This window comes from Dreissena polymorpha, chromosome 3 (genome assembly GCF_020536995.1).
Source record: "Dreissena polymorpha isolate Duluth1 chromosome 3, UMN_Dpol_1.0, whole genome shotgun sequence".
Taxonomy (NCBI): Eukaryota; Metazoa; Mollusca; class Bivalvia; order Myida; family Dreissenidae; genus Dreissena; species Dreissena polymorpha.
This window is the reverse complement of record NC_068357.1, coordinates 129553281-129572038: the sequence shown is the minus strand read 5'-3', so window position 1 is coordinate 129572038 and position 18758 is coordinate 129553281. Positions and strand designations below refer to the sequence as shown.

The 18758-nt window shown below is 35.3% G+C and overlaps 1 protein-coding gene across 1 annotated transcript in view; it reads right to left on the bottom strand.

Annotated features, from left to right (window-relative positions):
* Positions 1–8071: 8071 nt before the first annotated feature.
* LOC127872589 (breakpoint cluster region protein-like) overlaps positions 8072–18758 on the bottom strand; it is a 96813-nt gene continuing 86126 nt past the window's right edge. Inside the window, exons 15-21 of the mRNA XM_052415916.1 lie at positions 18438–18640; positions 14697–14753; positions 14007–14083; positions 13661–13722; positions 12166–12243; positions 9633–9767; positions 8072–8710 (exon numbers count right to left, since the gene is read on the bottom strand). Coding sequence (XP_052271876.1) covers positions 8382–8710; positions 9633–9767; positions 12166–12243; positions 13661–13722; positions 14007–14083; positions 14697–14753; positions 18438–18640 — 941 coding nt within the window. The 3' untranslated portion in view covers positions 8072–8381. The remainder of the gene's footprint in view (positions 8711–9632; positions 9768–12165; positions 12244–13660; positions 13723–14006; positions 14084–14696; positions 14754–18437; positions 18641–18758) is intronic.

Genomic DNA, 18758 nt, shown 5'->3' with positions numbered 1-18758 from the left:
CGAGCAGATTTGAGATTTTTATGTATAATCCCATTGCATGCTTTCTGTTTTGTTTCTTTTTTTTAAATTCAGTAGTAGCACGAGCTTCTCTCACTGCATCCTTTATAGTTTGTTAAGGCTTGATTGCATGTGCTTGCTTTCGCATACATTTCGTAATTGTTCGTGTAGCTTGAGATATAGACGGTGTTGCTTCAACCACACTTGTAGTACACTCCAGAACAGATTCTGTGCCAATCATCATATCTGAGGTACAATTTGTAGCATTTTCTGCGGCATTCACATCACACGTGGTTTTCATTGAGTTCATATACATGTATAAACAACTTGCCTCAGATGTAATAATAGGGCGAATTATTCCCACATCTGAATATAGTGACCTTTTGTCAGATGATGCAGACCCTTGGGAATCTGTGGGGCTTTTCAGACCCTCAACAATAGGTTTACCAGAGTTATCAAGAAAACCATCATCACCACCCTTCTCTGAAATCCTTTTCTGCCTCATCATCTCCCTAATGGCAGCACTTCTCTGCTGAACAGAACGTTTTTTTTTAACTTGGGCATCCTCCTAAGAAACATTATGTTCACATGTGGTGAAACAATACTGAATACATTTCACAAAACAAGCATGCGGTAAGGTCTGGGTAACATTTATCTATGATTAATGTAATAATGTCTTGTATAAAAAAAGAAAATAATGGAGACAACATGAAACATGGAAAAGCATGAAAAAAGGTCTAAAAGCATAAATCAAAAGTACACTTTATAATGGGCGGGTTGTACGACTTGGAAAAAATGGTATGCTCATAAAGATTGTCACCATGTTTGAAGATGATATTATTTAAACAAATTGATTAAACTAAAAAATGATGTCATAAGAACATGTATACTAGGCAAGTATCATTGAGATTGAACTAAGAATGTGACTAACAGTTTTTACAAAGTTTCACTAGAGACATACACAGAAAATTACCAACCCCTTAAGAGCCTAGTTTTTAAACAAACAGGAACTATTTTCAGACTCACCTCACCAAATAAAATGTCAATCCTGTTTAAAACACATATCTTTGATAATCACACACAAAATTAACGCCTCATCAATAAAGTAAAAAAATCAATAGATCATGTTCAAAACACAAATCTTTCATAATCACACACGAAATTCACACGCCATTAATGAACAAATTCAAAAAATCAACAAATCCTGTTTAAAACACAAATCTTTCATGATCCCACAAAACATTCACACCTCATCAATAAAGTGTGTACCTCAAAAATGATAACTTCTCAGAAATCAAAGACCAGGCATCAACAGTCTTTGATGCAGTTACCAGCTTGGGCCTTTTACATAAGTTTCATGTTCCAAAACAATATAAAGACTGAGACACAGGGAGTATCAAGTTACTGATCTAAAATAGAACATGGCACCAAGTTACTGATCTAAAAATAAAACAACAAGGGTAAATCTGAGATGTGTATTGATTTGTTCTGTTATGCATGTGGCTAAATGGGTCAGTGGGATAAATAAAGAGTGCATTCATGATTGGAGGTCAAGCAATTACAGGGAGAAACAGTTTGTTCTCCCCTAAGTTATATTCTGCCAAAAAATTATTACTACATCAAACTTCTAAAATATTTAATAAAGACTACATGTATTTAGAAAGCATAAAACATGTTTGTTGCTGTAAATCACCAACCAATCATCCTCAAAAAGGAAAAAAAACCATCACCAAAGGTTTTTTTCGAAATTGTACTATATATCTTATAATCAGAATTAATGTAAATGCATGTAGATAATGAATATCATAAGATGTATTCATTTGATTCATAGCGTATATTGGTGGTATTTGAGCAATATAAGGAAAACTGCCCTGCCTCAGGCTGCAATGTTTTTTAACCAACCTGAACTATTTTCGAACTCATTCAAGATATCATTGGGACAAATCTTCTGAACAAGTTTCATGAGATTGGACTGTTGTTAAACACCAACCAATCATCATCAGAATGAAATGTGGCCTCTATAGTGTTAACAAGGTTTTACTATAGACATATATGGACAAATTCCCCACACCTGGGGGCCATGTTTTTCAACCAACCGCAATCATTTTTAAATCTCGTTCAAAATAATATTGGGCAAAATCTTCTGACCAAGTTTTATGAAGAAATGTGGCCTCTAGAGTGTTAACAAGTTTTCCTAAAGCAATATTCAGCCAAATAAGGAAAAAAGCCCCACTCCTTGGTGGCCATGTTTTTTCAAGCAACTGGAACCATTTTCAAACTCTTTTGAACAAGTGTCATGATGGTCAGACAATAAATGTGGCATCTAGAGGGTTAACAAGGTTTTACTATAGCCATATAAGGAAAAATGCCCTGCCCCCTGGTGTACATGTTTTTCAACCAACCCGAACCATTTTCAAACTCGTCCAAGATATAATTAGGAGGAATCTTCCGACCAAGTTTCATGAAGATCGGACAATAAATGTGGCCTTAAGAGTTTTACTAAAGCCATATAAAGCCATATAAGGAAAAAAAGGAAAGATGCCCCGCCCCTGGTGGCCATGTTTTTCAAGCAACCGGAACCATTTTCTAACGTTTTCAAGATATCATTGGGAAAAATCTTCTGACCAAGTTTCATGATGATCGGACAATAAATGTGGCCTCTAGAGTGTTAACAATATTTTACTATAGCTATATAAGGAAAAAAGCCCCGCCCCCTTGGCGGCCATGTTTTTGAACCAACCGCAACCATTTTCGAATTCATCCAAGATCATTGGGACAAATCTTCTTACCAAGTTTCATAAAGATCGGAAATAAATGTGGCTCCTAAAGTGTTAACAAGGTTTTACTAAAGTCATATATAGCCATATAAGGAAAAATGCTCCGCCGCCTGGTGGCCATGTTTTTATAACAACCGGAACCATTTTCAAACTTGTCAAAGATATCATTGGGGCAAATCTTCTGAACAAGTTTCATGAGATTGAACTGTTGTTAAACACCAACCAATCATCATCAAAATTAAATGTGGCCTCTATAGTGTTAACAAGGTTTTACTAATAGACATATATGGACAAATTCCCCACCCCCTGGGGGCCATGTTTTTCAACCAACCGCAATCATTTTCAAACTCGTTCAAAATAATATTGGGCAAAATCTTCTGACCAAGTTTTATGAAGAAATGTGGCCTCTAGAGTGTTAACAAGTTTTACTAAAGCAATATACAGCCAAATAAGGAAAAAAGCCCCACTCCCTGGTGTCCATGTTTTTCAAGCAACTGGAACCATTTTCAAACTCTTCTGACCAAGTGTCATGACGGTCGGACAAAAAATGTGTTAACAAGGTTTAACTATAGCCATATAAGGAAAAATGCCCTGCCCCCTGGTGTACATGTTTTTCAACCAACCCGAACCATTTTCTAACTAGTCCAAGATATAATTAGGATGAATCTTCTGACAAAGTTTCATGAAGATCGGACAATAAATGTGGCCTTAAGAGCTAAACTAAATCCATATAAAGCCATATAAGGAAAAATGCAATTCAGTTCCTCCAGTGATGCCAATATGCATACTTGTATACATAGAGTACAAGAAAAGTACTAAATCTTCTAAATTATTGAAAGGTTCTAAGGCTGATGTGCCGTCAGCAGATGATAAACCATCTGGACCATGAGAGTGGGAGTCATATAAAACATACTTCTCACATTTATGAACACTGCCGAGCAAATGGCACCAGTCATAATCATTGTGTATGAACTTTGATCAAAAGCAGTATAGACGGCTTCGTATAGAGATGGCAAAGGATAACTATTGAATGTTTGTATGCATACACTTGAAACAATGTCATTTTTATTAACAATTATTTGTCTATCAATAATATTCACTGAATTTGGAAGTTCTTCAAAGCACAATAGTTTATTAATGAACCTGTTTGCTCTTTTCAAGGTGCAGACTGTTTTACTGTACACAAGGTCTCCAACACAGAGTATCTGGTCTAAATGAACATAAAACATTTATTGTGCATTAACTACCACGTTATTTAAAACTTAATCTACAATCAGACTGATCGAAAGATCCTGTAACTATATTTGAAAAAGCCATCCCATGAAATACATTCATGTTCTGTTGTGTAGACTTTTACATTTGTTCACTGTCAGGATGTTTTTGTTCATCACTAATAATTGCACATTGGAAATTTGTTGGCCCATACCTATAGACATAGTTGTTTTCAATACTTGTGATGTTAACAATTCGAGTGTTAGCATCAAGGTCATGAACATCTTTTGTTTTGTTATGCCTCATTTGTTTTGAGGGTGTTTTGAAAGTTTCTGATTGAATTGTCAGCAACTTATCTGTAGACGTTTAACTCTTGTTTTGCTTCATTATACTTCCGAGCAGATTTGAGATTTTTATGTATAATCCCATTGCATGCGTTCTGTTTTGTTTCCTTTTTTGAAATTCAGTAGTAGCACGAGCTTCTCTCACTGCATCCTTTATAGTTTGTTAAGGCTTGATTGCATGTGCTTGCTTTCGCATACATTTCGTAATTGTTCGTGTAGCTTGAGATATAGACGGTGTTGCTTCAACCACACTTGTAGTACACCCCAGAACAGATTCTGTGCCAATCATCATATCTGAGGTACAATTTGTAGCATTTTCTGCGGCATTCACATCACACGTGGTTTTCATGGAGTTCATATACATGTATAAACAACTTGCCTCAGATGTAACAATAGGGCGAATCATACCCACATCTGAATATAGTGACCTTTTGTCAGATGCTGCAGACCCTTGGGAATCAGTGGGGCTTTTCAGACCCTCAACAATAGGTTTACCAGAGTTCTCAAGAACTCCATCACCACCACCCTTCTCTGAAATCCTTTTCTGCCTCATCATCTCCCTACTGGCAGACCTTCTCTGCTGAACAGAACGTTTTTTTAACTTGGGCATCCTCCTAAGAAACATTATGTTCACATGTGGTGAAACAATACTGAATACATTTCACAAAACAAGCATGCGGTAAGGTCTGGGTAACATTTATCTATTAACGTAACCGACCGCAACCATTTTCGAACTCATTCAAAATCATTGGGACAAATCTTCTTACCAAGTTTCATAAAGATCGGAAATAAATGTGGCCCCTAATGTGTTAACAAGGTTTTTCTAAAGCCATATATAGCAATATAAGGAAAAATGCTCCGCCCCCTGGTGGCCATGTTTTCATAACAACGGAACCATTTTCAAACTTGTCCAAGATATCATTGGGGCAAATCTTCTGACCAAGTTTCACGATTATCGGAAAATAAATGTGGCCTCTTGAGTGTTAACACGGTTTATTAAAGCCATATAGGGAAAAAGGCCCCGCCCCCTGGCGGCCATAATTTTCAACCAACTGGCATCATTATCGTACTCTTTTAAAAAATTATTGGGATGAATCTTCTGACCAAGTTACAAGAAGATCCGACAATAAAGGTGGCCTCCAGAGGGTTAATAAGGTTTTACTTTAGCCATATATAGCCATATAAGGAAAAATGCCCTGCCCCTTGGCAGCCATGTTGTTCAAGCAAATGTAACCATTTTTGAACTCATCCAAGATATCATTGAAACCAATCTTCTGACAAACAAATTTCATGAAGATTGGACAATAAATGTGGCCTCAAGAGTGTTAACAAAGTTTTAATATAGCTTTATAAGAAAAACTTCCCCTCCCCCTTGGCGGCAATGTTTTTCAACCAACCGGAACCATTTTCGAACTAATCCAAGATATCATTGGGACAAATCTTCTGACCAAGTTTCATGAAGATCGGACACTAAATGTGGTCTCTAGAGTGTCAACAAGGTTTTACTAAAATTCCCCGCCTCCTGCTGGCAATGTTTTTACAGCAACCGGAACCATTTTCGAACTTGTCCAAGATATCATTGCGACACTTCTTCTTAACAAGTTTCATGATTATCGGAAAATAAATGTGGCCTCTAGAGTATTAACAATGTTTTACTATAGCCATAAAAGGAATAATCAGATATTATTTGGATGAATTTTCTGACCAAGTTTCATGAAGATCTGACGAAAAATGTGGCTTCTAGAGTGTTAACAAGATTTTGCTATAGCCATATAAAGCCATATAAGAACAAATATGCCCCTCCCCTTGGAAGCAATGTTTTTGAAGCAAACGTAACCGTTTTCGAAGACATCAAAGATATCATTGAGACCAATCTTCTGACCAAATTTCATGAAGATTGGACAATAAATGTGGCCTCTAGAGTGTTAACAAGGCAAATGTTGACGCCGCACAACGGACGACGGACAACGGACGACGGACAAAAGGCGATCACAAAAGCTCAACATGAGCACATTGTGTTCAGGTGAGATAAAAACTAATGTGGTAACCTGCCGTTCTCTATATTACACTGACAGTATTTCACCTTTTTATTGACTTTTTATCTACACATGGCCTCCTGTATCATGCACGATACCCCCTAGGCCAACTAACACAGGTCCTTTGGGTAAAGGCCATATTGGAGATAATTCCCTAGCATGTGATACAAATGTACACACAAACACATTGTCCTATCTATAGTATTAGCTGGACCTTTGGATGAGGGCGTCTTCATACATATCACTTTCATATTCTAAACAAGATTACTGCAAATAGTTATAAATTCATCATACATTATTTGCAATAAATAACTTATTTAGAAAAAAACATCAAAAAAAAATTAACAAACAATATATGTAATAAACATGACAATGGCTGATAAAACATGTATTCCAGCATTCCTGTTTATGAGAAAACCATGATAGCGCATATAATGTATGAAACTGTATGATTCTGTAATAAAAAAATCACGAATGGTCTCATTAAACATGCAACGCCACATGTGTGATAAATTTCCATGATACATTTTACAAAATAAATTACATATACATGTACAACTATTATTGACTTAACATTTCAGCATTACTTAATCACAGCAATGTGCTATGGCAAATTTGTAAGAAAATGTGAACATTTTCTATCTGTTTCAAAAGACCTGTTACCTAGAAAATTGCATAAAAAATTAAGAGGTACTATTTTAGCAATTTGTCACCAATTTAACAGAACTTTACCAAAGTCATAAGCAATTCATGAAAAGAAGGCAAACAATATGTTCGGAATAAACAGTCTTCGTAAACTGAAGAAAGCGCAGGTTTGGGGCATATTTAAATAAGCAATTATTTTCTTTGGATGCTGATGAAAAATAAGTATTAAATGCATGAATGGGCTTCAGAAAAGCTGAATTATTAAAAAAAAATGATTTTTTTAACCATTATACAAGAGGCATAAAAATAATAGAAGTAATACAAAACTTACTGAATACAAAGCATATAAAAGTCCCAGTCCACAAACATACACTGTTGTAGTGAACTTAACTTCATTTTTATTCATTAGAATAGATATCATAGTATTAAGAATTAAATTATCTTTGGTAGACAGAGATTTTTAAGACAGAAATATGTAATGTTTGTGATTCATATACAGACATAACATTTAAAGAAGGGTTCTGTTAATTGTTCCAAGTTGTCTATGCATTATTTCATGTCAATAATCATTTTTCTTACATTTGATAACGCATACAATTGCTATTCATGAAAATGTACTAGTTAATTGGCATAAAATAAAAAGTGCCAGTTATCATCACTTTATTTTCATGAATTAGTTCATTGAAGTGTGATAAACAGGGCAAACCTTATGCAAGAAGCCCTCTCTCTACTGCAATGTATCCAAGATTTTTTTTTAAATTCAATAAAAAACATCAACTAAATTTAAAGCTGTTGAAAATAAAAAGTTTCACAGTATTCAACTATCAAAAGTACATTCATTATCTGGTCTTCAAAATAGCACATCAGAAAGGCTCTATAAAAACTATACAAATGATGATTGAACAGATGCTTGGTCATACAAAGCTATCCTAGGCAAACATGATCATTATATTGTAAGTCAACATGCAAAAGAACTGAACACTTAAACGGATTGGTCCATATTATAGCGCTCTCAAAAGATCAAGAAAAATGCTGACAGCAATGGGATACAATTCTTCTTCAGTTTCTAACAGTGATTCACCTATGATTCTCCATTTCCAATTATTCCCATTGAATCTATCACATTGGTAATATTGTCAAAATACAGACACATAATTATATAACATCACACTCTCATTAAAATGTACCAAGAATGTATTTTCACTTACTGTCGACAAAAACAACAGCACTTCAAACTATTCCAAAGAAACTTGGTGACTTGTACATGCAAATTAATTAAGATAAACTTTCAGCACAAAGAACTGAACAGACACGAATAATAGACTTGTTTACCATAAACTGACATACAAAACCCCAAAATTTAACGCTCCTTAAGATGCCGACCTGCGTAAGTTCTTTCCGCTATTTGCCAACTTGAGATAGTAGTAAATGATCTCCGTATACGTATGCGTCCTATCGTCCTTAACAGCTCGTCTCATCTGCACAATTGGGTCAATGTCCGTTTCCTTAACAGCAGGGTGCATTAGAATGGGGCCAAATATCGTGGCCAGATTGCTAAGCGACATCTTGTTTTCTGCACTCCGCTTTGCCACGCGTATCATGTGCTCCAGCATGGAGACTATCGTGTAGTAGTTTGCGTCTGGAAGCCCATGAAGAACCTCCAGCATGCATTTTTCCTTCGTCTCCTCGTGCTGAAGCTCTGGACAACAAAATGACACATCTCCACTATTCCCAGTTATCAATATCAACAATTTCTGATTGCACGAAATATGTTATCACCATGCCAACAAAACCAAAATGCTTAAATTTGTCATTGTCATATTGTATGTTAAATTTGGCCACCAAGGAAAAATAATATTTTAAGCGCTGGTTATACAGCAATAATAAAACCATCTAGAAACAGTGTGTATTCAAAACATAAATGTAGTAGTATATTTTTATTATATAAAATTCAAATTACCAATAGAAAAATGTCACACTCTCTTTCTTTACTGATTATCCCGACATAAAAATTTATCAATGAATCAACCATGAGGCTTGAAATGTGTGGATACATGTTATTACTGGGTGCATAATGGTCATTGAAAATAGATTACCAATACATTACCAATAACTTAACTTTTGGCCAAAAATATACATAAAAGCAACATGATATTTGACTCATCAGTGTTACTGATTCTTAAATTTAACTGAACATTTCATACACTGAACATCATGATGGCAATTCCAGCTTTCACATTCAGCAATTTGTTAAATAAAGGGAGGTAACTTCTGCAGTACTGAATATCACAAATGAGAAAAGGGACTATTGAATTACTATTATAACCCAAGGAAAATATCAGAGAACTTAATTATATACCTCATTTTAATAAATAATATATATCCATTTAAATAGATAGCCTTATTTCATAATCATCTATTTTATTCATACCCTTGCCTTCTAATGAGTTTCTCTAAAGACAAATTTTACCATACCCGGTACACTAAGACATCCTCCTCAAATAATGAACTCAAGGCCTTCTTAATGGATACATTTATTGTCAATGTGTCAATCATGAGTATTATTTTTGTCACATTTAAATAGGATTATGTGAAATAGACACTACACATGTCACACATACGGTTAGTTTGTACGAAAGACTGGTAGCAGGAGTCAGTTAAGAGAGGCTCAGGAAGCTCCCTGAAGTACAACTTGAGAACCCCAGTGATCGTGTGGATATCGGCCTCCTCTGCAAAGTTATTCGCTGCAACTGATTCTGAAATGAATGCAATTACAGGAAAAAGTAATATTAAGGTATATATAAGCCGGACTCTGGGAAAACTCGGCTTAATTCTTGAGCTTAGTGTTTACCTTGATAAGTGTGTACAATGTTCAAAGGCTTATCAGGATTGACACTTTCGGCTTTCATAAAAATATTGGTTTAGACGAGGTCTCTTCTAAAACTAATCCAAAGACCGAAAGGGCTGACGATGATTAGCCTGTGCAGACTGCACAAGCTAATCCGGGATGACACTATGTATATGCTTTAAGCCCTGTTTTCCCAAAACGGATCTTATATTATGGAAAGGCAAGAGAAATCTTTATTTTTTACAAAATTTGTTGACAGTTTTACATTCAAACCAGTACAAAATACTGTTAAAAATGTTTGAAAACTAATTCTTAATACCACATTTTTATATATTTCAATAATATACAGATTTTGAAAGATATATCATAGATAATAAAAACACAAAGCACAATAATAAAGAGACAAACATATATCTTCAAGATCTAGAAGCTTTTTTTTCTTGAAATGCAAAACCATTGCATATGTTTTTACAACTAAGAAAAACATATTTTGTATTGCAGATACATGGAACAAAACCAAACTAAATCAAGAGTTCCTTCTGCAAATGCGTTTATAACCTGTGCCTCAAAAGAATACTCTGTTTAGTGTGGCTGCATAATAAAGAATTGAAATAACTAGTAAGGGAATAGATGTAACAATATCTGTAGTCAATAATGTCCAAGTTGGTAAGAAACTTTCAAGGAAAAATACTTAGAAACCTATAAAGCTCTGAAAAATAAAAAAAGACAGCTAAGCAACATACGTTTCTAGTACAGCGTATTTTTCATATAATGGACTGATAAAAAGCTTTTGTACCTGCCCAAAATCTTGCATCATATTGATGTGAACAATGCCAACAGGTTTGTCTCAAAATTCAACTTAATTAATAAAAACCAGCTATTTATAGCACATTATGGCGTTTGACCTCTAACTGTGAACTTGACCTTTAATGCCATGGGACAGGACACTCAATTTCATTATGGCAGTCGTTGGTGATTAGCTATCTAAAAACCGCATACCTAAGTTACAGAGCAGACGTGATTTTAATGTCAACATTTAACCTTAAATCTCTTAAAAGAACCTTAATGTCTGAGGTAGGCAGACAGGTTTTGCACAAATATTGCTGTCTTCTGATGGTTACCATTTTTGGTAAAAGCATGATGAATGACAAAATTACATTTAGGACAAGCTGTTTTACTGCCCAAATCAATGTTTCAACTCTTAGTGTGACCCTGACCTTTGAGGTAGTGAGATGAGTGTTACACACAACACATCGTGTTGATGGATTGCATTTGAACCAAGCTATGTAAAACGCGTTTTGGAGTATTGCAAAGTTATGGAATAGACAGGAATGTTAAAGCTGCCTTATGGCTGAATTTGATCTTAATCTCTAAATGTGACCTTGAACTTTAAAGAAAAGGGACAGTTTTCAAACATAACACACTGACTTCCGTTGGTTTACATTTGTGACAATATATGTGCCAAATTTGGCAAATTTATGGATAAAGTTAACATTTGACCTCTAAATATGACATTGACCTTTGAGGTCGGAAGATGTATGTTACACGTGACACATTGTCTTATGAAGATGGACAGTCATGCCTTGTATTTTCAAAATGTATCAACATATTATGGCTAAATTATGGCTTAGAGGAAATTCTGCACAGACAGACAAAAATACAGACAGTACAACTATAATAGGCTGCCTTTTTGAAGGGGGGCACCAACAAGGAAAGAAAACACATGATAAATATGTATCATGTGCTATAAAGACAAATTCAACTAAACTTAAATCTTTTAAAACCTAAATCCATCCGTGCAGAAAAATAAAAGCACAAGTTTGGGTATTTGATATGTATCATTACATCAGGATATGAATTGTTAAAAAACACAAAATAGGTGTGTGAAACTATTCTACTTAACATTCAATACTGCAAATAGTGCCAAACTTGTATAAAGGCAGAAGCTATATTATTGTTTGCATAATTTTTAAGCACATATCTTAAAGTCACTAACCTTCCTTGGTTGCTATTGGTTTCCATACAAAAAAATAATTTAATAGCACTAGTGGTTTAAAGTGAATAATTTCATATCAATATCTAAACATTAAGATAAAACTTTCTGAATACATTTGTATACCCATTCAAGCTTGAGAAAATTTAAATAAATTTTTGTGGAAGAGGAATAAAAATTGAAAAATATTGACTCTACATTTCAATCACTACTTTCTACAGATTGTTTCATCTAATTGTCTTACAGCTCTAATTTATTTTGTATGTTAGTCAAGCATTGTAACTCCCAAAACAAATGTGATGACTGAACTTACTTTTGTCAAAGAGTTTTTTGCATTGCTGTATATCAGATGTTACTCCAGACACTCTGTATATGCCGATTTTATCTAAACCTGCGGAATATAGAGCAACATCAGAATGTTATCAGGATTGTTCACTGAAAACACACATTCCATTTTAATTTTCGCTATTATCATAATAAATAGATTAATTTGTTCAATATCAGAAAAAGTTAAACATCATTTGAAAGTCTTTGATAAAAAAGAATTTTTTGGACACTTGTAGTTTAAAAAAAAAATTGGTATCTAAATTTTTGGACAGGAAAAATATATACTACTCAAAATTTGCAAAGGATAACTTTTTATTTTCACATTATCTTCAATTTTGTATTACATTCATTTTAAATTGTTATTTTGCAGGTTTTGATATTAAAATGTGTGTTTTTGATTTTATTTGTATGTATTGATTTATGATTGATGCGTGACGCTGGCTAAATCTAGCTAGGGGTGAACTTCAAATTACACGTACTATTTAAAGTGATCCTTAGCAAATTTTCAATAGGATATATTATTTTTAAGTTTCAGAAAACTTAGAGTAATTACCGTATTACAATTAAACTCCATTCATTTGAATGCACTTCATAAATTGTTATCTACAAATTACAGCAAGAGAAACAAGAGCTGTCAGAGGACAGCGCGCTCGACTATTCGAGTGCTTGACAGTATAACGTAAGCCATCATGGAGAGGGGGGGGGTATAATGTGGGTGTGTGGTCATTTAATAGATGATATTTCAAAAATAAGGAAAACAATATTTTTACTGGGGTGGAGCATGGGGGATGGTTTGGGTGGAGTGCATTGTGGTATGTCAGGTAAGTGTTGTTTTGTCAAAGTATGAATCAAATGTGATCATAAATAAAGAAGTTATGGCAATTTAAGCAAAATGTTCAATTATCTAATTATAAAAGGGGCCATAATTCGGTCAAAATGCTTGATACAGTTGTCTGCTCTTGTTAATAGATTGGGATCATGTTTGTAAAGAAGTATGCAAAAAATGAAAGCAATATGTCAAAGGACATAGAAAATATTTGAGGTGGTACGCAAACTTTAACATAGATTTATCAATAATATGCAGATTTTTAGTATAAAAGGGGCCATAATTCTGTCAAAATGCTTGATACAGTTGTCTGCTCTTGTTTATAGATTGGGGTCATGTTGGTAAAGAAGTATGCAAAATATAAAAGCAATATAACAAAGGACATAGGAAATATTTGGGGTAGTACACAAACTTTAACATTTGCACACTAACGCTAACGGGAACGCCGACGCCGGGGTGAGTAGGATAGCTCCACTATATATATTTCATATATAATAGTCGAGCTAAAAATGTCTTCAAAATATGCCGTTAAAACAAGGAAGCTTAATGCCAATATGCACCATCAAAGACCTTTTGTAAATATGAAGTGTTTATTTGAAGATGATAAAAACATAAATGGTTTCAAGCCTGCAAGAACAGTCAGCTGATAACCTACCTCTTTTCTCTACATGCTCAATACAGATGGTGACAATCGATGGCACAGTTTTGTTTTCCCGCCTGGAATTAAATAACTTTTCTTTGGAAGCCCTGATGTGAAGCCTCAATGTCTTTAAATGGTAATAAAACTTTTCTTGGTTGTTTTATAGCAGATTTATTAATATTTAATAATTATGCATCATATCTTCACAAAAACAGAAATTAAATTTAATTGTTTGGTTAAGGCTTCTGTATAAACATTAAAGCTTGCAAATTGTTTTGACTTCATCATAAGTTATATCTTGTATTTTAAATTAATAATGTAACAAATTAAGTCAGAAAAAAAATGGAACAAGAATGCTCACCTTGCAACATTTGCAATTTTTACACCGAAAATTCCATTTGAAGCAGGAGTGTGGCGTATGGATATAGTCAGGGACACCTACAAACAAACATAAGTGTTAAGGGATAGAGAAAAAAGTATCATCACATTCTGATAATGTCAATATAGAGCATGCCTTGTTTTTTTCCTTCATATAAAAGTGGATAATTTATCTTATTATTTATCTTATTAGTAAATTGTTGCCAATCTTACAAAATAAGAGCTCTGCAGTCAGAGAAAGATGCCCCCAAACAGGGCCTTGACACCCATCAATCCATCCTTTGATGACATATCAAACAGAAACCAATTTAACGATGAATGTCACAGTGACATTGACCTTTGAACTAGTGACCCAAATTTCAATAGGGGCCATCTACTGTCCAAGGCTGATGCACATATGACGTAACAAGCCAATCGGTCAAGTCGCTCACAAGTTATTGACTGGAAACAAACTGGTCTACTGACAGACAGACCCACAGACCAACATCATGCAAAACAATATATCCCCTTTTTTTGAAGGGGGCCTAAAAAAAACTTTCCATTTGAAATCCATTTTTTTTTACAATTATAGTGTTGATGAGCTCATTCAGGCAACTGGACATTAAAAATAAAATTTGTACCATCAAATATTTACCCAATTGCCAATAATGAGTTACAAATGAAGAATACTTACATCATTCATGGAAAGAGTTTTCTCATTAAACTTGGAATTCAACCAAGACAGGCTCAGCTGAAATATAAGAAAATTAGCTAATTATGAAGCAAATAATTGATAAAATGAGAATTTGTTCATGCTTTCATTGTACCCAACTTTAACATAAGTATGCAGGCGAAAAAATGCAACTATTTGTTCCACAAGAGCACTTATGCAAATGCTAAAACCACAGTTTATGTGTGATTTGTGAAATTAAAGAACCATTGCATAAATAGTAAACTAGAGTGTAAACATGATTTTACTATAGCCATATAAGGAAAAATGCCCCGCCCCTTGGAAGCCATGTTTTTTAAGCAAACATAATTATTTTCGAACTCAATCAGGATATCATTGAGACCAATCTTCTGACCAAATTTCATGAAGATTGGACAATTAACATGGTCTCTAGAGTGTTAACAAGGTTTTACTAAAGCCATACATAGCCATATAAGGAAAAATGCCCCGCCCCTGGTGGCCATGTTTATCAAGCAACCAACCATTTTCGAACTCATCCAAGATATCATTGGGACAAATCTTCTGACCTAATTTCATGATGATCGGAAAATAAATGTGACCTCTAGAGTGTTAACAAGGTTTTACTATAGCCATATAAGGAAAATAGCCCCGCCCCCGTGGTGGCCATGTTTTTCAACCAACAGGCATCATTTTTGAACTCGTCCAAGATATTATTGGGATGAACCTTCTGACCGAGTTTCATGAAGATCGGACTATAAATGTGGCCTCTAGAGTGTAAACAAGATTTTACTATAGCCATATATAGCCAAATAAGGAAAAATGCCCCGCCCCTTAGCAGCCATGTTTTTTTATAAGCAAATGTTACCATTTTCGAACTCAACCAAGATATCATTGGGACAAATCTTCTGACCAACTTTCATGAAGATCGGAAAATAAATGTGGCCTCTAGAGAGTTAACAAGGTTTTACTCTAGCCATTAAGGAAAAATGCCCCACCCCCTGGCGCCCATGTTTTTCAACCAACCGGCATCATTTTCAAACTCGTCCAGAATATTATTTGGATAAATCTTATGACCAAGTTTCATGAAGATTGGACAATAAATGTGGCCTCTAGAGTGTTAACAAGATTTTACTATAGCCATATAGCCAAATAAGGAAAAATGCCCCGCCCCTTGGCAGCCATGTTTTTCAAGCAAATGTTACCATTTTTGAACTCATCCAAGATATCTTCTGAGCAAGTTTCATGGAGATCGGAAAATAAAGGTGGCCTCTAGAGTGTTAACAAGGTTTTACTTTAGCCATATAAGGAAAAATGTCCCGCCCCCTGGTGGCCATGTTTTTCAACCAACGGGCATCATTTTCGAACTCATCCAAGATATTATTGGGATGAATCTTCTGACCAAGTTTCATGAAGATCAGACAATAAATGTGGCCTCTAGTGTGTTAACAAGATTTTACAATAGCCATATATAGCCATATTAGGAAAAATGCCTCGCCCCTTGGCAGCCATGTTTTTCAAGCAAACGTAACCATTTTCGAACTCATCCAAGATATCATTGAGTACAATCTTCTGAACAAATTTCATGAAGATTGGACAATAAATGTGGCCTCTAGAGAGTTAACAAGGCAAATGTTGACGGCGCACGACGCACGACGGACAAAAAGCGATCACCAAAACTCACCATGAGCACGTTTTGCTCAGGTGAGCTTAAAAGCAACCAAAACCATTTTCGTACTCATCCAAGATATCATTGGGACAAATCTTCTGACCAAATTTCATGATGATCGGAAAATAAATGCGACCTCTAGAGTGATAACAAGGTTTTACTATAGCCATATGAGGAAAAATGCCCCACCCCGTGGTGGCCATGTTTGTTAACCAACCGGCATAATTTTTGAACTCCTGCAAGATATTATTGGGATGAATCTTCTGACCGAGTTTCATGAAGATCGGACTATAAATGTGGCCTCTAGAGTGTTAACAAGCTTTTACTTCAGCCATATATAGCCTCATAGGGAAATATGCCCCAACCCTTGGCAGCCATGTTTTATAAGCAAAGGTTACCATTTTTGAACTCATCCAAGATATCATTAGGACAAATCTTCTTAGCAAGTTTCATGAAGATCGGAAAATAAATGTGGCCTCGAGAGTGTTAACAAGGTTTTAATATAGCCATATAAGGAAAAATGCCCCGCCCCCTGGCGGCCATGTTTTTCAACCAACCGGCATCATTTTCGAACTCGTCCAGGATATAATTGAGATTAATCTTCTGACCATGTTTCATGAAGATCAGACAATAAATGTGGCATCTAGAGTGTTAACATGATTTTACTATAGCCATATATAGCCATATAAGGAAAAATGCCCCGCCCCTTGGCAGCCATCTATTTCAAGCAAACGTAACCATTTTCCAACTCATCCAAGATATCATTGAGACCAATCTTCTGACCAAATTTCATGAAGATTGGACAATAAATGTGGCCCCTAGAGAGTTAACAAGGCAAATGTGCCATATAAGGAAAAATGCACCGCCCCCTGGCGGCTATGTTTTTCAACCAAACGGTATCATTTTCGAACTCGTCTAAGATATTAATGGGATGAATCTTCTGACCAAGTTTCATAAAGATTGGACAATAAATGTGGCCTCTAGAGTGTTAACAAGATTTTACTATAGCGATATATAGCCATATAAGGAAAAATGCCCCGCCCCTTGGCAGCCATGTTTTTCAAGCAAAGGTTACCATTTTTGAACTCATTCAAGATATCATTGGGACAAATCTTCTGAGCAAGTTTCATGAAGATCGGAAAATAAATGTGACCTCTACAGTGTTAACAAGGTTTTACTATAGCCATATAAGGAAAAATGCCCCGCCCCCTGGCGGCCATGTTTTTCAACCAACCAGCATCATTTTCAAACTCGTCCAAGATATTATTGGGATAAATCTTCTGACCAAGTTTCATGAAGATCAGACAATAAATGTGGCCTCTAGAGTGTTAACAAGATTTTACCATAGCCATATATAGCCATATAAGGAAAAATGCCCCGCCCCTTGGCAGCCATATTTTTCAAGCAAACGTAACCATTTTCGAACTCATCCAAGATATTATTGAGACCAATCTTCTGACCAAATTTCATGAAGATTGGACAATAAATGTGGCCTCTAGAGAGTTAACAAGTCAAATGTTGACGCCGCACAACGCACAACGCACGACGGACAAAAGGCGATCACAAAAGCTCACCATGAGCACGTTGTGCTCAGGTGAGCTAAAAACAACTATGTTCCTCAAGAGCACATTTTGTAATAGCGATGAAAATGCTGACCATTTTCTACAAACAATCATTTACAAGGCTACTTCCATATAGTATATTGATGACATCATTATGACTATGATAAAGATAAAATGCCTCTGTATGCTATGCAGCTATGCTGACACAACATATACAAGTGTACCTCACAAGCACATATTGCAATCGCGACTTTACTAGGATGGCTGGGGTCAAGATGAAAATAAAATTTAAGAAACGATCCATATACATTTACATGTTTGCCTCAAGAATACACTTGCACAGAGGTCACAAAACAAGGTAATTCACAGCACATTTGACGTCACTTTTTTTATTATTATATATGATGAAAAATCTAAAAACCGTAGAACATTAGACCATGATGACATCCCTATGAATGCTATCATATGACAAAGATATAAAATACAAATACATTCCAAAAGGATAAATGTATGCACCTCAAGAGCACATTTTGCAATGATGACATCCCCCTCATCAGGCCCCATGGCCTGGTAGCAGAGTATGCGAAGAACCTGTGAGCCGTCAAGGTCTAGCTCAAAGTCCTGGTTCCAAGAGACGTCTGCCTCGTAGCGACACGTCCGCGTCTGCGCCTTCTTGTAGAAGTGACCGTAGGAGTCCATCTCCAGACAGCAATACATATCTATAGCAAAAACAGCTGCAATAAGGACATGTATAATATAAAGCCGTGAATAGTAAATTTAATTGTCAAGAATGCAGGGAATATACTTGTCTTAAGGACTATGATGTATGTCTATTTA